Raw genomic sequence first — 23411 nt, 5'->3', positions numbered from 1 at the left:
AGCTCCATGATCAATGTTATCTTATTTTAACTTAATTTGAAGTAAAACAGATATCTTTACAGTACTGTCGTGTTGTTTCCAAGTTTATTTTTACGCAATTAACATCCTGATCGTTTTCCACTTTGAAACTGTGTGCATTAACAATTACTGTTATTACCGTAAAATATCATCTTCATTCACACACAATAACTTAAATTTCGATGTAAAGCTTTCGTGACTGCAGGGATTCATATTCTTGATTCTTTCGGTAAAGTCACGTAGAAGGGAAATAATAAAATAATAAAATTTAAACATAATAAAATACAATTCTCACGACGTTTCGGCCACAACGCAAGCAGCCGTCCTCAGGTGAAGAACAGCGTCTTTTAACTTCACCTGAGGACGGCTGCTTGCGTTGTGGCCGAAACGTCGTGAGAATTGTATTTTATTATGTTTTATTTTATTATTTCCCTTCTACGTGACTTTACCGAAAGAACCAAGAACACAATAACTTATAGCGCTTTTCATTTAGCACCTTTGAAATTTACGCAACCATTTCGTGGTAAATATTTGTGGTAAGATGAGACTTGGAGGATTTTGAAATGTCAATAAATCCTAAATGTTTGCTTTGATGACTCACATCCAAGCACAGCAACAGGCCAACATGACGTGCCCACATAGTTTGTGCTTGGGTTACGCACGATACATTGAGCATTACGTCTCTAACGATTGAAACGTACCTCTTGAGTTTAGATTAGATTGTCATGATTTGGGGGGGGGGGGTTATGATTGTGTCTAAGAATAAAATCTATTAAAACAATCGCGATGGATTTCAGCTCTGCTAGTGGCTTCACAGGTCGCATTAAGTATTTGCATAAAACATCCGAATAAAAAAAGTATAATTCTCAACACATTCTATGCATGCATTGTGAGCAGGCTCAAATTAATAAATATCTCATGTATTTCGAACTTCTTTTGCACCGTGCGTAGCTTGCCGTGCTCATACCCTTATTAAGTATTCTGCACATATCAGTATCACGTGCATGCACACACTGAACGCATTAAAAAAAGACAATGGACCATGAGCCCAGGGCAAACATTCGACTGTTTTGGTACCACCCGATCTGGCAACACTTGAGTTCTACCAACAACAACATCATCATTACATTGCCAATTGAAGTGAAATGATGCAATTATTTCATTGAACAATAATTACATAATGCACTTGCATTAGTCATATACAGAAACTGGTTTCACAATATTTTGCCACTACCCATGGTAGCAAATAATGATCTGGCCCATGGACTTGTTTTTATTTTGCGCTGGTATGTTCGCCAGGGCACGCTCAGTTTAGTGTGCACCTATTGCAGGATAAAATAACACGTACGTGTGTGCGGTGGGTTGCCTCTGCCAGTCAATGTGTTTATTACGCCACAGGAGTACTGTACTAGACAGTAGTTTAGATTGGGAAAACTCAACACATTCGTCACTAGCACTGCCTTAAAAGAGAAATGTATGTAATCGGAAACTTGTCCGGCAATGCCTCTTCGTCATAGCACATTCACACACTACACATTTGCAACAAACCGTGGTACTAGATTCTGCTTTGGCCATTGGACTAAAGCAGGAGTGGGCCTTATACGGCCCGCGGGCCGTATGAGGCCCACGAAATCATTTGGTCTCTGGCCCTGCCAAGGCAACCACAGGCGGGACTCGACATTCACTAAATCTCGGAGCAAACCTGGAAAAGGAGTTGCGAGTAGCAGCAACATCAATACCAGCTAACATCACACGCCTCGCCAGAGAGAAGCAGTTCCAGCCATCGCATTAGGGGTGAGTTAATTAAATGTTTGACCAAATATAACAGGCTAATGTTTAAGTTGATGATTTTGTATGGCCCGCGAATGATGTCATAAATATCCAAATGGCCCTTGACAGGTAAAAGGTTCCCCACCCCTGGAATAAAGGATCCCTCATGTTACGTTTAGTTTAGACTGAGTCAACTTGACCTGGTTCCGTGTTATCAATTTGCACTTGTGGCTGAGTTATGATCAGGAGTCAACTCCAGGCCACTGTAATAAAAGTTATAGGGCGCAAACCACATCACACAACAGAAAAACCCACGACATAATTCACACCTAAATGATGGTGACACCCTCACGTCGCCTGGGCTCTCATGCACTCATAAACACAGACCACTTTAACACTCCCCCTCCCACCCACATGCACACGACAAGCATACAAACACAACTCTCCCGTTTCATGCAGCCACTCCGGGGGTAAAATAACCGCTATGTTTTAATCTGCGTAGCACGCTCTGTAATTACACGACACGTCAGGCTAATCTGTGCCTTTTCCCACCCAGTACGAATCGTCTGCGCGTGGGCAAATGTTGCGACATCGACGAACCCCGCTGATTTCGGCTGACCGTGAAATTAGCACCGCAAACGCCAGTGCAATTCAAATTACGTAGCCTGTGGACGTTATCACAATGGTGGGTGACTCGACTGTTGAAACAACTTGGTTTCTACCTCTCCGTTGAATTTGATAAGTAAGCAAGTGGTTTAAGAATAGGGTTTCCCCGTTTTTCTGGCAACAAAACAGGTGTTAAGATTTCGATTTAAAGCTTTCGTGACTGCAGGGATTCATCTTCTTGGTTCTTTCGGTAAAGTCACGTAGAAGGGAGATAATAAAATACTAAAAATACAACATAATAAAATACAATTCTCACGACGTTTCGGCCACAACGCAAGCAGCCGTCCTCAGGTGAAGAACAGGTCTGTCGGAAAGACAGCGTCAGAACTTGTGGTATATATACATACTGTCAGAGCATGTTTTTTGTTTGTATTTACACCACAAGTATCTGTGGTTAATGCAGACATGATTCCTTGCAAAAGGTTTCAGTTTGGTGTTTTAACATCTTAACACCTATTCTTGGTTATTTCGGTAAAGTCACGTAGAAGGGAAACAATAAAATAATAGAAATATAAAAACAATACAAATTTCACGACATATCGACTGCAACACAAGCAATCATCATCCTTTCTACGTGACTTTACCGAAAGAACCAAGAATATGAATCCCTGCAGTCACGAAAGTTTTAGATCAAAATCTTAACACCTATTTTGTTTGCCAGAAAAACGGGGAAAACCTGTCAGATGTTGACACTGGCAAAGTAGGTCCCATGAAGAAAGTGGTTCTCAAACACGATTCCTTCCGAACCCCCGACCGTACAGCTTTCTGTGACTACCCATCAAGTGAATTACGCTTTGCAATTCACACACCAGACGATTGATTCTGCCCAAGCCAACTAACTTTTATAAACAATCAGTATGATATCTCTAACTTGAGTATGTTCTCATATCCAAGTGTTCTTCTTTAAGTCTCTTCGTCTTATTTCAAGCGTTATAGAAGCACGTCATCTTTCTGTGTGCACTTCTCAGTCTGTTCTCAATTGTCTTTGTCAATTGTTCATGTTTGTGACCCTTATGTTATAACAGGTACTATGCACTGATCGGAAACTCTCTTCTTATGCATATTGATACGTTGGTTTTCATTACCAAGTTCAGTTTTCCAAAATCAGACAGCGGCCTCTTTATTTCATTATTTTGATGTCAACCTGCATTCTACAACTGTCCAAGTTGTTTTCTTTATTTTCCAGTTGTTCAGCCAACTTTACTGTAAGCCACCAACCTCTTTACCCATAGCACGCCACGGGAAGGGGAGCACAGTCAACGAGATAATGTTTGTGAAAAAGAAAGAGGAACGAGAAATTGAAGAAGAGAATGAATGGGAAATATTGGGAAAATCGTGGAAAAAGAACGGCATAACGGGACCAAAGGGGCAGGAGGGATGCGGATAGCAGGAGGCGACATAAGGGTATGGACGCTGCTGCATGGAGCAGTCTGGAGAGGTGGGCAGAGGCTCGGCTTCATATTCTTAGGTTTTTTCGGTAAAGTCACGTAGGTAAAACATTAAAATTAATAAAAGTAAAATAAAATAAAAATCACGACGTTTCGGAGGCAACACAAGCTTCCGTTGCCTCCGAAACGTCGTGCTTTTTATTTTATTTTACTTTTATTAATTTTAACGTTTTACCTACGTGACTTTACCGAAAAAACCTAAGAATATGAATCCTTGCAGTCACGAAAGCTTCAAATCTAGAATTAGAGGATCGGCTATTGAGGATCTTGACGAAGATGAGTGATCCAGGATTTTATTAGGCGGAATTCAAGGGGATTGGAATATACTCTTTGTTTTTTTCGGTAAAGTCACGTAGGTAAAAAAATTAAAATAAATTAAATCACGACGTTTCGGAGGCAACACAAGCTTCCGTCTTCAGGTGGAAGCGTCACAGCAAATTTTACTGTATCAAGTGAAGAGGAAAAAAACAAAGAGTATGAATCCTTGCAGTCACGAAAACTTCAAATCTAGAATTAAGGGATTGGAATAGTGGTGTGAAGTGGCCTTGCTTACGGATCTGGGTGAGAATTCTGGCAACCAGTATATTGGATTATGTAGAGTTTGTAAATTAGGAGTTGTGAGATGCTGTTGAGAAGAGAGTTGCAGCAGTCGAGCCTGGACATGATGAAGGCACAAATTAAGGTCTCGGTCGCACCTGGGGTAAGGAAATGTTGGACACGGGAGATGATGCACAGATGGAGGTGGGAAATCCTGCACGGCTGAGATAAGTGGGCGTAACAGGGGTGTCTGGTATCAACGACAACGCCAGGGCTTCACACACTTCTTCACCGGTACGATGTCAGAGTTTAGGAGGCACACACTCTAACTGGAGTCTTTACTGAGAGTGGACTTTTTGCCGTTGAAGAGCACTTAAGTTTATACAACATTTAGCTAGAGGAAGTCAGAGAATTCATGATGAGAACGCATCTAGGCAGGAGGTGAAGAGTAGACATTGTGTTATTGTCCAGTCTCGCATCCTGTTAAACTACACTATTTAGAGACAGGCGAGCATGTCTTACATTTCCCCCCTTTGTGCTCGTTCATCGCTGCCAATGTAGTCCCATAACGTCGTATTGTATTTAACGTAAACCGTTACATATTAACACAAGCCTCGGCATACTAAAGCGTAGATCTCCGATGTGTGTCCGGGTTGTGCCGCGTGTTAGGGGCCGTCCATAAATGACGTCACGCACCTGGGGGGGGGTCAGACATTTGTGACGATGTGTGACGGGGGGGGGGTGAGAAATGTGAGGTCACATCAAAATGCGCAACTTTAAATAAATATAGAAAACACGTTCTACTTAATTAAATAGACTTTTAATAAATGTTTTCTCCTACAACATCAGAGTGCAGCGCCACATTAAATACGCACTACAATGACAATAGTTTAAAGCGATTTGAAGCATGTTTTATTTTCAAAATGGAAATATGGTTTGGGGGGGGGTGGGCTTTGTGACGTCATATTTGAGAGGGGGTCTGACTTTTTATGACGCTGTGTGACGAAGGGGGGGGGGGTCAAAAATCGTCCACAATCGCGTGACGTCATTTATGGACGACCCCTTGTTCAACATGATGTCCTAATATTCGATTTAAAGCTTTCGTGACTGCAGGGATTCATCTTCTTGGTTCTTTCGGTAAGTCACGTAGGGGAAGTAATACAATAATTATTTTAAAATAATTATTTTATTACTTCCCTTCTACGTGACTTTACCGCAAGAACCAAGAAGATGATGTCCTAAGTTTAGCACGAAATGTTGGGAAGCGTACAGGTGTCCCTCACTTGATGCTGTAGATGTGTTCCAAAACAAGGGCGCACAAAGTGAAATCGCGTAGCATGGGCTGCAGTCACCTCATCCGCAACGCATTCATACGCACCAGCTGACTGCTGAGTAGCCCATTCAGTGCACAATGCTGTCCCACGTGAGTGAATGTGAACCACATGCAGTATAGCGAATTTTGGATAGAAATAGGTGAGTTCCAGATACGCGAATTCGCACAAAGCGAACCCAGCACGAATCGAGGGAACCCTGTATTGATTTTCTGTAGTAGCTCCCAGCACGTGGAGTGAAACATCACACAGCTCGAGAGAAAACCCGACAAAACTTGCGTATTCATATTAAGGGTAAAACGTGCGTTTCACGAGCACATTGAAGCAGATAATGGGATGATCTGTCCATAAACTAAACCATTTTTTATTTTGCTCTTTTTCAGAAGCGACCTGGCCACAAATTATAGCTGAAGGAAGTGGCTTATCATGTGTACATTTATAGCAGCCATATACTCAAAACGCATGTTGATTAATTTTCGATTTAAAGCAGGGATTCATCTTCTTAGTTTTTTCAGTAAAGTCACGTAGAAGGGAAATAATAAAATAGTAAAAATAAAACATAATAAAATAATTCTCACGACGTTTCGGCCACAATGCAAGCAGCCGTCCTCAGGTGAAGACCAGGTCTCCCCGACAGACTGGTCTTCACCTGAGGACGGCTGCTTGCGTTGTGGCCGAAACGTCGTGAGAATTATTTTATTATGTTTTATTTTTACTATTTTATTATTTCCCTTCTACGTGACTTTACCGAAAGAACCAAGAAAACGCGTGTTGATTCTAAATGTGGAGGGAAAAACCAGAGGACCCGGAGAAAAGTCCATTCGACCATGGTGCGAGAGACACGCAAACTCCAAATATACAGCAGCAGCAGCAGCAGGCGTCAGGGTCGGGATCGAACCCACGACCTCCTGTATACCAGGCGAGGTAGTTAACATCTCGCCATGCAGGCAGGGTCATATTTAGCTTCACAGTGGCAGTGAAATTGTATCATGCACGGGTGATACAGCGCACCTGGGGCCAGCCCTGCTGCGTGTTGGTGACTGCACGTGCGGGGGAGGGTGATGGAGCTTGTCTGGTGGTGCCGGGCTTGGGGGTCGACTACTTGGGGATTTCACTGCGGCTGTCGCGCCCTGTAGCTAATCCGGCACCCGCTCGTTATCCCTAATCTTACACATGTCGCTACACAGTCGGGGCTTGACTTGACGAACGTCGGCACCACGCCGCTTTGGTCTTGCAAAATCATCTGCAGGGTCGTCTGCCGGCGGCGGTCGTTAATGCTTGGGGCTGAGCACGATCGCACCGCAATAATAGACGCCAATGTGAGCTGCTTGTGTGCATGGGAAGGTGGTGCATGGAATTCGGTTCCGCTTGTTTGACACCGAAAGACCTTATCAACTTGTCTAATGCTGAGCATTTCAATGTTGTTAGTTTAACCATCATCACATCCCACAGTCGTCCTGTCCAGTTTGTTTCCTACTTTGGCTGCCATTCCACCCCCAATCGGATTAATTGATCTTTATCCCTTCGAGGGATGTGTTCTACCAAAGCCTAATTATATATATTGATATTGAAATTCACAGTCAATAGGATGTCTCTAATATGCATGTTTCTACTGATCCATGTGTTCTTCTTTTCATCGTAGTAATTCTCAGCACATTTCGTTCCCACGCTTATTTATGTGCTTCAGTTTTTGTTCCATTTTCTTTCATTTTTTTGATCCGTGTCATAGCAGGCAATAAGCACGAATCGATAACGTCTCTTTCTAACGGAGCAATGAACTCAGAAAGGACAGGACCAAGATTGTAGCATCATTACACGATGAGAAATTGGGTTAGCGTGGGTACGCATTCATCCAGCAGATCATGGTGAATCATGATGACATCCAATGTTCACGAGAAAAGTCACTACTATTGCTCGACATGCCCTCATGCGCTTCTGTATATTTAGTTTTGTTGTACAACTGAAATATACAATTGCAGCTCCTATATAAAATAAAGAAGACTGCCTAATTTTCTCGACTAATCAAATAAAGCAATTTCATGAAACATCTTGAAAAAAGATTCAATTTTCAGGCAGTATTTAATATTAAAGGTAGTCAACATTTCGGCAATGCCCGTCTGGAGATTAGATTCCAACCATTAAACTTCACACAGGGCAGATGGGTAGACGAAAAGCCACCATGCTAATGGGGATCTGTAGTTTGGCCACAAAGCAAATCCCCATCCTTGGGAAGCGCAGAGAAATGGGGTCATGTCTCCAGAACAGGCCATGCAGTGCGTGTAAAGCTGACCCACAATGACAAACCCCTAATTGATTTGTCTCAAAAGTGGGTCTAATTACACGGATTGGGGCTTCTGTCCAGACAGCGTGGAGCTCAAAATTGAGGCTTGCCCTACATGACTGCTCTTCAGTCTAGAGGCCTAGCCCAGTTAACCTGGTTCCTATTGGGTTCATGGTCATCACGTTGACTGCCTCGCATAGTATACAGGTCATGGGTTCGATCCCGACGCTGAAGCTTGTATATTTGGAGTTTTCATGTCTCTCCTCGTGGTCACGTGGATTTATCACCAGGTTCAAAACCGTACACTTTTAGAAACATATTTTTTGAGTATTTGGCTTCTTTAAATTTCCACTTCGTTGAGCTGTCATTTGTGACCAGGTCGCTTCTGAAAAAGAGCTATATCGTTCATTGGGCCTTACCTGGTAAAATAACTCTTCTTTTTGCCTGGTCTAATAGGTGCAATGTCTACAGTATTTCGGTATTTTTTTAAAGGAGAAAAAAATATTTTATGAAATTTTCCAGATCTTGCCGACTGCCGTAAAATGTAATCACAATATAAATGAATGTTTTTGCCAGTGCTGTTGCCCAAACGGCTACCGTTTAAAAGACCATGCAATAAACGTTACAGACATTACTAATGGGCTGGGTGGCTAGCATTGTCAAGAGTACTGAGCTGGCACAGATGAAATGTTTGGTCTAAATCTGGGAACCCACCTGTGATTAAACTGAGTCCTCAAGTGAAGCGACTTAATGGTTTAAGCCTGGTAAACAAATAAGAACCAAAATATTAATTAATTTGTATTTTCACTTGATTATAAATACATGTATTCTTATTTTGAGTATTTCTATTTTCATTTGACTGACATGCGATGACAACGTTTCATCAGTTTATATAAATGGTATGGTATACTGGGCGTGAATGCAGCAGCCACTTCACGTGGTCTCAATGTACATCTATCCTGGCACAAGTGCTACGGTGACATCACCGCCACTTTATTGTGAATGGCGGTCGTTGTTGTGTTGTTATCGCGGTGACCTGTCATAGCTGACATTTTCTAGGTCTATTCTGACACAGGATGGTGCACTGCTAGTTGTATGCATACCACATAGACATACCACGTGGACGTGTTGGATTATACGGTAATTTAAATAAAATTGAGTACGAAATACACAATCATTTACGCAGCTATTTTTACTGGTCTCCATTGCTAAAGAGAAAATGTTTATTATTGTACTTTGACCTTCATAAATAAAGGCCTTCCAGTGAGCAAATATATTTAATGTGTAAATGCATTTCACTCTTAAATGTATTCTTACATTCATCACGATATGAAATGTCATACTGCCTGTAATTTAACAATATGTGCAATGTGATATTTAGGGTGCGAAATATTTGCTTAATCATTTCATGGTATGTTCCTGGGTAGTAAGTATTATTTTCTAATTGCTTATGCCTCAAAAGTACAGAACATGGCTATAATTATTCCCCACAAACTTTGCTTTTGTGATCAGGACACAAAACCAAAGTTAATTATATTCTTTGGGTCTTTTCGTGAAGCCACGGTAGATAGAAAAAATAATAAAAATATCACGACGTTTCGATCGCAACACAAGCAATCGTCTTCACCTGATGACGATTGCTTGTGTTGCGAGCGATCAGGTGCATACGATTGCTTGTGTTGCGATCGAAACGTCGTGATATTGTTATTATTTTGATTAATTTTTCTATCTACGTGGCTTTACCGAAAGACCCAAAGAAAATGAATTCCTGCAGTCACGAAAGCTTTGACGTCAAAGTTAATAATCCACTCCGTTAATAACACTGTGTAACAAATTGTATTATTTTTTGTTCCTGGGTAGTAAGTATTATTTCCTAATTGCTTATGCCTCAAAAGTACAGAAAATTGATATTATTCCCCACAAACTTTGCTTTTGTGACCAGAACATTGATATTCTGAAATTGACCTATTTTCAATGATAATAATAGCCATTTTCTATACTTTTGAGGCATAAGAAATTAGGAAATAACACTTACTACCCAGGAACAAAAATCGTCTTACATAGTGAATGTAAAGCCCGTTGGGACAATGAAGGCCTCCCCATGCCATACTAATCAAGGCAGTTGTTTGACCATACTTGACCATGCTGGTCAGTGTGTGTTGGTGAAGGAGATGCCCAGGATCTGTTCAGATATCACTCGCCACCGACATTATCCACAGTCGGGAATTGAACTCACATCGCCCGGTTCACTGAGAAGGGCGCTATCAATTGCACTACCGGTCCACCCCGTTTTAACTCTTATGCTTCTCATACTTGAGAAGAGCTGATATACCACAGCCTTCACGCAACAACCCTATTTAACGTGGATATGTGTTACTAAGTAGACAAAATGTACGGGCCTTGCAGCGCATGTTGAGTTCACTTTACACATCAATACCACCGAGTCGTTTGAGTCAACGTGTTTTATTATAAAACACAGAATCAATTCCTGTACATAAATGCAAAATGGATAAAACAATCCATTCAAAGTAGTAAACAACACTGCTTGCACCATTTGAGTTTACATTTTATAAAGAATTTAAGAACCAATCTCTGAACCGTTAAAAACGCACATGTCAAGTGCAGTACGATTGGCTACGCACAGTGCGAAAGAAGTTCAACATACACACGTCGACAAAGCAAATAACATGGCGATAAAAAGCTGATACACATGTATTTCAAACATGGGCACGTCGTAATATTGCCTCTTCCAAACCCTGCTGCTATAAAAACAAGTAAAAACAACCTCACCCTCGGAACTGTTACAGCCATGGTCCGTTTCAGACACCAGATCACATTCTGCAAGTTTGCGTAATATCGCTGTGCAATGAACCCTCCATGGGAGGGTGAGCGGCGTTCTATATATAATGCAAAATGGGATGCTGTCTGCCTCCTTGAGCGCACTTGGTTTGACTGTCAATTCCAGAGGTTTTGAAGACAGTGCTTAATGCTTAGTGCCTCCGGATGCCAAGTCATATCACGTATCGTATACCGCATATGCACACACAGCGCGATGACAGAAGTTGGCAGCTTGGAGATGCATGCAGACTTGTGTGCAAGACATCCATCCAAACGTGCTAAATGGCAGTCCACAAATGAGTTTCCGACGTTTATATACAGACTGAGTGTCATGCCTTGTTATGCGTGTGGGTTTTATCACGGTACTTTGGTTTAGTCCCACACGTAACAGTACTCAGTCTAGAACTGGCCATACGTCACAATCCAGGACCTTCCTGAATAAGTATCCTGAGACTCAGGCTTTGCTGGACAAACAAACATTCCATTAATTCAGCTAAAGAACAAGTCGCCAGCCTCTTCAACCCCCACATCAGGCACCGTCTGGTCGTCGTTCCTTGCCCGCGCACAGCCTGCATTCACACTCGGGTTCGCGGACATAGTTCTGGAGTTTGTGGCGGTGTCCGTGTCTGAGCCTGCGTCGCCAACTCTCAGCCACGGGTGCTGCAGGGCATCCCGCGCCGTGGCCCTCTCGGACGGCTCGTGCCGCAGCAGGCCCCCGATGAGGCAGCGTGCCGCCGGTGAGAGCCACTCGGGGAGCGCGTAGCGGCCGTGGCGGATCTTGCGGAAGAGGGCCGAGGGTGCCGGGTCGTGGAACGGGTAGCGGCCCACGAGCATGGCGTACAGCGCGACACCCAGCCCCCACACGTCGGCGGCACGGCCAGAGTACGGCACGGGCCGGGGAGCGCCGGCGGATGCGGACGGCGACGACCGCAGCAACTCGGGGCTCACGTAAGCCGGGCACGCGCGACGGTCGGTCAGGGAGTCGTCCGTGCCCTGCAGCAGCAGCGCGTCCTCCAGCCCGTCCAGCACCAGCTCCGTCCTGCAGCGGGGACATCGATTATTGCAACTTTCATTGTTCTGCAAATGCTCCACTGTTGTAGAAATAAGTTAGGGAAAATCATAAATACGTGTTGAATATGTAATGGATTGCAATGTGGGGTTTGTCTGGAAGTACTGAAATAGCAGTGTGGAAATCGATGGGTAGTATTCGAGGCAATAAGCGTTTGAATATTTGTCAATAGTCTTGTTTGCTCTGGTTTGTATTGCCAAATTTTGGTCAATCCTCTGATCACTTTGCCTAGTTTTAATAGGATAAAGCCCTTATAGAAGCTCAACTTTACACTACAGTTTACTCAAAACAAATATAGAGTATTAAAAATGGGTTTGGACAACTTTAACACTGTCCGTAACTTTTTAGAGGTTTTAACCTATTACACGTTGATTTCAACATTTCCCCCAAGTTTCTGCGATCAATAACAAGCACGCGTTCAAGTAATGAGTCATGTTTGCAAATGAGCGCGTGAGTTCACGTTTTATTTTAATGTTTTAATAATTTCAAGGTATTATTTCAAACTGAGAACAAGGGTGTGTGCGTAACGTAGTGCCTCTGGGCTACGAATGCGCCTATGTAAGTGAACGTGTCAAATTACAGCTAAAGCTGTAATTTTCGCAATTTGTCCACGATCAAAGGTGTTTAGTCAAAGTCAGAAATTACCAACATTATTGAGCTTAGCAAGAAGCATACGGGGTAAAGGACCAGAAGCGTTGCACTATCTCCAGCCCTGTGCCCCCTTACGTAGCGGGCCCAGCTCCAGCTCATCGAGGATTAGGGGGGCGTAGTAGCGCAGTTGTTCGGGTGGACAACCAGAGCAGTAACATACTGCTAAGGAAAATTAATTTGGGTGGGCCAAATGGATATATGGCGGCTTTGGCATGCACTGTCTAGACAACCTGCCAGGCAAACTGCCCTCACTCCAACTCGCTTTCCAAAAGCCAAGAAACTTTGACCCTTGTACACATGACTCACAGCACATGGCATGAGCACACATGACATGGTCCCATCCTCCCTAGGTATTGTAACAACGAGAACAGAAAAAAACGCAAATTGCTGTAAACATTAACTACATGTATTCACCACCATCATCATATTTGGTATCCGGGATATTGTCTGGTTCGTTGGTAGACCACTTATCTCCAAGCATTTAAAGGAAAATTAACTGCTTAAACAGCAACATTAATTGAGTCTAATTCACTAATTGGGAGCAGATTTGAAGCATTTGAATTCTATTTGGTTGTTTTGCTCTGATTTATATTCCTTTCATTCTGTGTATTTGTCTTGGCATTGCTGCTCTTGTCATATCGGAGACCCAGAAACTTTCCTCGTCTCCCTTGAGAGTTCCACACCTGGTTAAACACAACCAACTTGAAACTTGAAACCCCAAATGCATCCCATAGTTAATCCAGCCGTGCCACCTGCCCTGCTGCATCTACCCAGGCGTGAGTGCGCGCACACACACACACCTTTCGGGGTCCCTGAAGACGAAGCGACGCAGCTTGAGGTCACGGAGCACCAGGCCCTGCTCGTGACAGCACGCCACCGCCTCCGCCATGTGGCGGAAGAGTCGTGCCGCCTCGGGCTCCGGCAGGCGGCCCCGTTCCCGCACCAGCGCGTGCGCGTCGCTGTGCGCGTGCGCGTGGAGCGCGTACGCGCGCCGGGAGCCCACGAGCAGCTCCACGGGCGAGGACACGAGCTCGTGCGGACACACGCGGCGGTACGCCTCTAGCAGCGTCGGCCAGCGGGCTGCTTCCACCACCTGCACAAGACACAGGCCACGGGGAGTGACATCGTAATCGGTGTTATTGTTGACGCGAACACCTCCATCGGCACAATCATCGCCATTATTGTGATTATGATCACGATCATCTCAACAGTCACGATCATCACCATGGTTGTTCTTGTTTTCACGATCATCATTTTCGTGATTACCATCAATGTCATCAACATCATCATTACTATAGTCACTATTGTCACTAACACCAGCAATGTCATGATCATCATTTTGATGATACTAATAATGTCAAGCAAGTATCAACGAAAGCCTCAATGAGTTTTAAAACTTTTTCAGGAAGGCAGTGAATTGAGGATATATCGATGAGATATACCAATCCATGCCTCAAACGCACTTAATTGATCGCTGATGTGCACTATCAATTCTCGCCATCATCATCACTCGTTATTTTCATCATCAATAAAACAGTAAGTAGTAAAACATTGCGCCTCTTGGATATTAAACTTGAGACTGAGTGGTGTTGCTTTTAAATAAAAAAAACTCCTACTAACTTATTTTCATTTTCACAACCATTTAAATGATTGTCATCAATAATATCAAATTAAGAAATAGCTAAACAATTTTTCGATTTAAAGCTTTCGTGACTGCAGGCATTCATCTTCTTGGTTCTTTCGGTAAAGTCACGTAGAAGGGAAATAATAAAATAATAAAAATAAAACATAATAAAATAATTCTCACGACGTTTCGGCCACAGCTAAACAACTCAAGTGAGACTTGAAAATGAGTCTTGAGTCAAGGGTATTTCTGGTTGAAGGATATACCGATCACCCCTCTTCCAAATCATTTATCGTGTATACCACCAATCGACACAACAAATTATAAACACGCACTCGTATAAATATATTGTCTAGGCTGAATCAATTAGATCCTGACGAAACTCTGCACTCCGCCTACCTAACTACCCACTGTCAAATGTCTACCCCCTCTCCTCACAGGGTGAAAATGTATGCAGCTGTAATATAATACTATAGTTTCTGTTCGAGAAAAACCCGACTACATTGTGGTCGGCTAGGTCGAGTACACGCTCTGCAGTGCAACGCAGACTTTGTTGATTCGCTTTACAGAACTGGCCCCGTGTGTTGCCTCGCCCATTCCGTGAGTCGCGTAACCCTGTTGCAATATTGTCTGCGTTAGTGAGGGCGTCAATAGTTTTACATTATCGTGTCCACTTGGACCATCTGAGTCCCATGTTTTCGTATAACCGCAGATATATGAATAAAGTTCCGTACAGTACTGCACTCACGATTATTCTTTCCCATAATTACTTCAATACTAAGAATGCTGCAGGGTTATTTCAGAGAATGAAGCAATATATTTGCAAGGTATAAAAATCCTACAAAACTTCCAATATTTTTTACTCGAGTTAAAGAGTAAACAAAGACGGGTAATTATTGCTTCCTTAACAGTATAATTCACGTGTACATTTTTGTGCCACGGATTTTTTTCGTGGCAAAATATGCACGTTCGTCTCAAGAGGAGGAACAACAACACAATGGATCAGATAACATACATAAGTTACAAACGTTACACAAGTCCATGGCTGATAAGAAAGTAATTGGGCTTGGGCAGGCAACATTGGCAATAGCCGGTGGTCGATATTAACGTGGGAGTGGAGCCAAATCAACACGCCCGAAACGACTCCCCCCCCCACCCTGTCTCAAATACGAAGCGATTAAATCAGCTTGTGTGCAAGAATCAAATGTATTACATCGATTTGCTTTGAGGAAGAGGCATTGGACGAAATGTTGCCTACAGTATTATGTATTTGTTTTCCTGTGTAAGGCAGTGCTATTGACGAATGTGTTTGGAGTGTGTTGTTATGCGAGATGCTGAGACACCCACTAACAACGCAGCAGCAGCAGCAGCACCAAATAGTTTTAGGCGGACGTGTTGCAGTTTTGTTGCATCACGAGGTTGTTGTGAGCTGACAAGAGCGCGGGGGAGATATTCATACAGCAGTGAATACATTAAGGCTGATGATGGTGGTGGTGGCGATTTCATGGAGTGTTTACAACGTGGGGTTTTTTTTTCCAAGTCGTTCAGTACAAAAGTCACCAGGCATCAAAACAGATCGTGGCCATCAAGGGTAAATATTTTATTGCTGGTTCCAATCATCAACGTGGAAACTCCCTTAACCTGCCCAGCACTGAATCACAAATCATTGTTGCATTGTAAAGGAAGTCAAGAATTGAAGTTGAAAAGAACAGGGGATACAATCTATAACCGGATAAAGTCATAGTGCATACCATAATAAATACGTGAAATCAGCTCATGACCTAAATAATTCTTCTATTATCACCAAGATGCGAAATCCACCCGGGCTCAGCACTTGAACTCAGCTTTTCACAGACGTTTTTGATTAAATAAAAAGCACCACACAATGCGTGTCCTTTAAAGCGTCCCAGCCACGTCTCAACCCCAGTAGGAATCAGTGTCTCCCCACCACCATCCACGCATCTCTCCTCAAACCCACAACCCACCTGTAGCTCCCCACCACCATCCACGCATCTCTCCTCTCTCAAACCCACAACCCACAACCCACCTGTAGCTCCCCACCACCATCCACGCATCTCTCCTCAAACCCACAACCCACCTGTAGCTCCCCACCACCATCCACGCATCTCTCAAACCCACAACCCACCTTGCAGATGAACTCCTTCCCCGTGGCTTCGTGCACCGCTCTGTAGCCTCCCACGTCGAGCGGGGCCACCAGCAGGTACTCGCCCACTCTGGCCGGGCAGTGTCCCCGTGGCTTCACGGCCAAAGCCGGCGGGAGGCCCTCTCGCTCGGGGTGGTGCCGAGGGGTCTGGCCGCAGCTTGTATGGGCCCTCTTGCCGAGCAGCGAAGTCGGCCGGACCTCCTGGAGACGACGGAGCTCCTCCGTTGGACGAGTCTGAGTCTCTTCCATCGGGGACGGATGGCTCTGAAGGAAATGCGGCGTCGTCTCGACCGGTCCCCGTGTCTATCTGCGCTCCGTGTGATGTCCCTGGCCACCAAAAGAGCCCTCCCCGCCCCCTCTCAACAACAACTTGTCAATCTGCGGCTGGGTGGTTTCGCCACGCCAGCGCTCCTACCCTGCCCCCCACCCCCCAATGACCCAACGTGGTGAAGTAATCGTCGAGTTGACCTTCACGACCCCCCGCAGGTCAAACACGGCCCGTGCATCAGCCCGCGACTTTAATTGCGCATTAATTGCGTCCGCAACAGGAGCGAGCTCCAAACTGCTTGGACCAAACGAAGGCACGTGGCATGAGCTTACACCGTGTGCCTTGTCTTTTGTATCCTACGTTTCTATTTTCTAAGGCTTCCTTTTAACTTAAACGCCACTCCGAAAGTCGAGGTTTTCTTAATAAGTTAAGCCAGGTGACGTTTGCGAGGAATTGCACTACGGTTGCACGGCGTTATCCAAGCACAAAAACCGAACGATGTTTACCACGAAACCAAGTCTCTTAACTTCGCGACTTAACAACAACAAACACAATCAGCTGCGACTCCCATCCCCACCACACGCAGCGAGGCTGAGCTGCTGCTGCCTCCCTTGTAGTAACGAGAGCGATGGGGAGGATCGAGAGATGTGAGCGAGGAGGGAGATGGGGAGGAAGAGGAGAGCGATGAGGGAGTGTGCGGCAGCAGCAGCAGCATCAGCATCACGCAATCGCCTCTCTCTCTCTCGTTGGCCACATCGTGAAACGCGAGGCGGCGATTGAGTCAGCCCCGTCTCGCCCCCACCCTCGTCCCCCCACCCCACCCTCTCGCCCCCACCCCTTTCGCCCCCCCACCCTCGGCCCCCCCCGCCCTCTCGCGCCCCCCACTCGCCCCCCCGCCCTCTCGCGCCCCCCCCGCCCTCTCGCGCCCCCCCCCGCACCGCCCCCCGCCCTCTCGTGCCCACCCCCGCCCACTCGCGCCCCCCCTCGGGGCGCGCAAAAGGGAAGCAGAACTGGTGCGGCGGTGACGTAAGGAAGGAGGTAAACAGCTGCGTGGACGAGAAGTGACGTGGAGTGCTCGCTCGCTCATTCACCAACTCAGACACTCACCCACTCAGACACCCACTCATTCACTCAGACACCCACTCATTCACTCAGACACCCACTCATTCACTCAGACACCCACTCACACACCCACTCACACACTCACTCAGACACACACTCACTCAGACACACACTCACTCAGACACTCACTCACACAGACACCCACTCAGACACTCATTCACCCACTCAGACACGCACTCACTCAGACACACACTCACTCAGACACTGTGAGTGTCTGAGTGGGTGAGTGTCTGAACACTCACCCACTCAGACACTCACACACTCAGACACTCAGACACCCACATACTCAGACACTCACACACTCAGACACTCACTCAGACACCCACTCACTCAGACACTCACCCACTCACACACTCACTCACTCAGACACCCACTTATTCACTCAGACACCCACTCATTCACTCAGATACTCACTCAGACACTCACTCACTCAGACACTCACTCACTCAGACACTCACTCACTCATACACTCACCCACTCACACACTCACTCACTCAGACACCCACTCATTCACTCAGACACCCACTCATTCACTCAGATACTCACTCAGACACTCATTCACTCACTCAGACACTCACTCACTCACTCAGACACTCACTCACTCAGACACTCACTCACTCAGACAGTCACTCACTCAGACACTCACTCAGACACTCACTCACTCAGACACTCACTCAGACACTCATTCAGACACTCACTCACTCAGACACTCAGACACTCACTGTCTCACTCAGACACTCACTCAGACACTCACTCAGACACTCATTCAGACACTCACTCACTCAGACACTCACTCACCCACTCAGACACTCACCCACTCAGACACTCACTCACCCACTCAGACACTCACTCAGACACTCACTCACTCAGACACTCACTCACTCAGACACTCACTCAGACACTCACTCAGACATTCACTCAGACACTCACTCACTCAGACACTCACTCACTCAGACACTCACTCAGACACTCATTCAGACACTCACTCACTCAGACACTCACTCACCCACTCAGACACTCACCCACTCAAACACTCACTCAAACACTCACTCAGACACTCACTCAGACACTCACTCACCCACTCAGGCACCCACTCAGACATTCATTCACCCACTCAGACACTCACTCAGACACTCACTCACTCAGACACTCACTCACTCAGACACCCACTCACCCACTCACTCAGACACTCACTCACTCAGACACTCACTCAGACACTCACTCACTCAGACACCCACTCAGACACCCACTCACCCACTCACTCACTCACTCAGACACTCATTCAGACACTCATTCACCCACTCAGACACCCACTCAGACACTCACTCACCCACTCAGACACTCACCTACTCACTCAGACACTCACTCAGACACACACTGAGATACACTCAGATACTCACTTAGACAAAGATCCCCCGTATAGCCTTAACAGACTGTAGGGGCAAGTGCTGTTCGCGAGCACCTATGAAGGCCAGCACGGCACACGAGGGGGTGGGTGGCCAGCAGCACGCCCGGCCGCCTTTGTCTCCCCAGTGGCGATGTTTACACACCGCCTCAATCTTAAAACGAGGTACTCGTTTTAAGGTTGAGGCGACCTAGGCGAGTCCCGGGACCGGTTCGGATAATCGTCACGTGTATCGGCCGTGAGCGTGAATCTTAACTCGGCGGGTTAGTAGCGCAGTGCGCTAATCACTGCGCCACCGCTCCCCACAAGGCACATCAGCCACATGGCCAGAAATCATTGGCGAGTGTCGTCAGCTGTGGAGGCTGGAATACCTCCAAGGTCATTGTGACTGTGATGATGAATCCGCGTCCCTTTTATTGAACACAAAGCGAAGTTGAGGCGCGACACTGAACGGCATAAAGTCAGTTCCGTAAACAAGTCAACGCGATACTGTGCAGTTCAACTTTACTGTTGAAACTAGAATCGTAAATGGCCATTTACAGGCCGTGTTGTCAAATCACCTGCTGAGTAAGGAGATATCACCGCGCCGTGCGGATCGTGGGGGTTATTTGGCCACACTTTGCCACTCTGGAAGGTGCAGGTCGGTCGAGGTGGAGAAGCACTTTCCCCCTGGCCCATGCTGCTCACGACGTATCCCCGAAGCAGCGGATAGCAACGCGTGATGCGTGGTGGTCGCCCACACAAGCACTATCCAGGCTCATTCATGATGACCCAGTAAATAAACACATTCCCCTGCGGAGGGAGCTGGTAGGAACGTTGGGTTGCTCGGTCAATGGCCAGGGTCAACGGCGGCGTGGTGTATTCCGCAAATATGCCCGACTGTGAGGGCGGGCACAAGCCGGCGTGAGTAGGTTAAACGTTGAGATTTATAAGGGCACCACGGGGTGACCAGCCCCTCCCCACCCCACCCAGCCCCACCCCACCCTCCCCACCCAGCCCCACCCTCCTCACCCAGCCCCTCCCACCCCCCACCCAGCCCCTCCCCACTCAGCCCCTCTCCACCCTCCCCTCCCCACCCAGCCCCTCCCCACCCTCCCCTCTCCACCCAGCCCCACCCCTCCAATTTTTGGATGTACGACGGACGGACACAATCATCCCCTGTGGGCTGGTGTAACCAGGAGGTTCCTACCAGTATCAGACTCTGGGCCAACGTTCGTCCAAAGATTCCAAACCACCCGTCAAGGTTGACCCAATGTTGGCTTGTTTACTGGGGAGCTTCCGTGACCTGCCGAGATCAGGTTCACTCCGGCTGGTCTGGTGACAGCCGGTATCTTGGCACTCCTGTACCACCATCACGTTAGACTACAAGATAAACACAACGCTCTTCTTCACCCACCATACACACACACGTTCGCATGTACTCGTCGTACAATCATACACTCGTACTCATTACGTGATCACAACGTCGGCATGTTCACTGGGGAGCTTCCGTGAAATTGCTGACTCCAGTGGACGAATGTTGTTTTGCAATTGCGCATGCATGGGTCGCCACATGTTGCAATAACGGCGCAATGGTGTGTCGATAATGATGCAATCGATAACCCGAGATAGAATCGCATCAACATCGCCACAGATAACACTGGCCAACAAAAAAAAAACATTTTTTTCTGGCCTGAACTTTTGCAGCTGTTTTAGACTAATTTCAGGGTGCTGATTCCAAATCTGATCTCAGATTTTCTCTATCACATCATTTTTATGCTATCGGCATATCCCATTTTCATTGATTTTACCCGAAATTAACTCTGTCACTTCTGATTGCAAGTTGTTGCGAGTCAGTGACTGCTTTAGTGTTAAAATATGGTGCTGTACTTTTAGGATAGTGTGTTTATAATATCATTTTATGTAGATATCCACATTTATTTAATATCTTTCTTCTGCAGTTTTTATTGAAAATGCAATATTTGATATCTCAAAAACCTGATGTGATAGACAAAAACTGATGCCAGATTTGGAATCAGCACCCCAAAATTACCTTAAAACCGTTGGAATACCTTATGCCAGAAAAAGTGTGTTGACCAGTGTAATTATTCAGTTGTAATGTACACGGACAAAGCAGCAATAATCGCCCCCTATTGGCAAGACTAATGCCTTGTTGCTGAGTCACTTTGCGTCGCATAGGGTACAGCTGCCACTGGAGGTGCCCTGCGAATTGTTTGAAACGAGATGATGTGAGGCACTTTGACCTGCTGAGGCATTAAACGCATATCCATGCCAATAAAATTATAATATAAACAGCTGTGAGGTTTAAACAAACTAATATTCCCATGGATTTAAAGAATATTCTGGCGAAAGAATTACATTAAGAGCACAATCTAAAACTTTAGAGCATTTTTGTGTATGTCGCCAACCGTGATAAATTGTAGGTGCCACACTTTTAAGTGAACCATTCCAGCCTTTTGTATTATCTATTATCTCTTCCGAAGTTCTTCCGCCGTTTTAATTCGATTGAACGTGTATTTGTTACACGGAATATCCCGTTTATCCAGCTACTTGTGTGATATATATACACAGTCGTCTGATGTGTACGTATCTTGAACTTCTTTCGCACGGTACGTAGCCAATCGTGCAAATCGGAGGTGCCGGGAAGGGCATATAATAAATATGATATCTTAAAATAATTGTTAGATTTTACTAATGTTTTCACGATTCAATTACAAAAAAACACATTTTTACAATGAAAAATAAGATTTGTATCCGGTATGCTCATGGTCCGTCAGCTCCACGTGTTTCCCGCTCAGTCACCGAGATCGCCTGACACCACGTGGCAGTGGAGCCGTGAGGAGCCCAGCCAGCAGCCAGCCAGGAAACTCGGGGCATAGGTTATTTGATAAATTATATACTTGAGAATTGGAATACTTTAGAAAAACAACTAGAGCAACAATAATCACGATATGAATGTATTTTGAAAAAAAGTACAAGACTATTGTGTTGGTTTGTAAATGTCGGAGTATTGTCATATCGTGGTAACTGTCAGCTGCATCATATTGGAAGCGATGGTTCGAGATCAGACTGCTATGCATGCACGCACCAGAAGAGGGCATGTCTATTATCGACACAACACATTCCTGCGGAGGGAGCTGGTAGGAACGTTGGGTTGCTCGGTCAATGGCCAGGTCAATGGCCAGGGTGTAGTCCGCAAATATGGCCGACTGTGAGGGCGGGCACAAGCCGGCGTGAGTAGGTTAAACGTTGAGTTTTATAAGGGCACCACGGGGTGACCAACCCCTCCCCACTCAGCCCCACCCCTCCCACCCAGCCCCACCCAGGCCCTCCCCACCCTCCCCTCCCCACCCAGCCCCACCCCTCCCATTAATGGATTCACGACGGACGGACGGACACAATAATCCCCTCTGGGCTGGTGTAACCAGGAGGTTCCTACCAGTAAAATGTTTACACTTCTGAGAATTTGCAACAATACCACAATGAATGTGACTCCGGGCTCTGGAAACCACCTGGAGAAGATTCCAGGCACGTGTTTACATTAATGGCGAACAAGTGGAGATTATTTGACCTTTTGAAGCTATTAACATTAATTTGTTATCATGTTACTGTGTATTATCCGTTCTTTTCCCTTTAAAAACGATAGTCCCATATAAGTGTTAACATTTTTTTAAAAGCACTCTGTATTTCTTGCTGCTGGTGTGTTGCAGCCAAACCATTTTATAAGTGCGTTCCTTTTTATTTTGTCTTGGCAAAGAAATGGAAGACATCCGAAAGGCCGTCGACCTCAGGTACTGGACGGTTTGTGTATTGCAAGATCGTGAGAGGTGGCGGTGGTATTTGGGAGGCCTTAATCCAACAGTGAATTTATCATGGCTGATGAAGGTGGCCTCCACTGATACATTTTCTCAGGTGATGGGGATTGTGAAGGGCTGGGAAAGACGTTAACCTTTCGACTGAGCACCTTTTTGCACAGGTGGCTCACCGTTTCTTAGAAGGCTGCGCACAGTAATCTAGGCACAGCTCGAAGCATGGAATAACCTCGGCTTAGATTAAATGTGTAGTGTCTGAAAGTGTGAGGCAGCTATAGAGCTGACATGTTGCTTTTACGCCCATGAATTTACAAAGTTGGTTACTCTTTCACCTTCGCTAAATTGGTGGGAAAATAAATTTGGTTGTGCACAATTTTGCACGCACGAATACGCGCCCAGCAGAGGGC

General features: G+C 45.6%; 1 protein-coding gene across 1 annotated transcript; it reads right to left on the bottom strand.

The window, feature by feature from the left end:
• Window positions 1-10495: 10495 nt before the first annotated feature.
• LOC144935812 (tribbles homolog 2-like) lies at window positions 10496-16774 on the bottom strand. Its single transcript, XM_078862588.1, has 3 exons — window positions 16380-16774; window positions 13410-13702; window positions 10496-11928 (listed from the first exon to the last, which is right to left on the bottom strand). The coding sequence occupies exons 1-3, from the start codon at window positions 16644-16646 to the stop codon at window positions 11379-11381; spliced, it is 1110 nt and encodes a 369-aa protein (XP_078718714.1). The 5' UTR covers window positions 16647-16774; the 3' UTR covers window positions 10496-11378.
• Between the last annotated feature and the right edge of the window lie 6637 nt (window positions 16775-23411).

This window comes from Lampetra fluviatilis, chromosome 14, assembly GCF_964198595.1.
Source record: "Lampetra fluviatilis chromosome 14, kcLamFluv1.1, whole genome shotgun sequence".
NCBI lineage: Eukaryota > Metazoa > Chordata > Hyperoartia > Petromyzontiformes > Petromyzontidae > Lampetra > Lampetra fluviatilis.
Note: the sequence above shows the minus strand (reverse complement) of the source record. Positions and strands in the feature narration are given on the sequence as shown.

What these genes read in the sequence shown, in the direction of transcription:
- LOC144935812 (XM_078862588.1), bottom strand. Translation starts at nt 16,646, where the DNA reads ATGGAAGAGACTCAGACTCGTCCAACGGAGGAGCTCCGTCGTCTCCAG. An exon ending in GGAAGGAGTTCATCTGCAAG is followed by an intron (nt 13,703 to 16,379) that starts GTGGGTTGTGGG and finishes TGTCTTGTGCAG; the next exon opens with GTGGTGGAAGCAGCCCGCTG. An exon ending in GTCTTCAGGGACCCCGAAAG is followed by an intron (nt 11,929 to 13,409) that starts GTGTGTGTGTGT and finishes TCCCCGCTGCAG; the next exon opens with GACGGAGCTGGTGCTGGACG.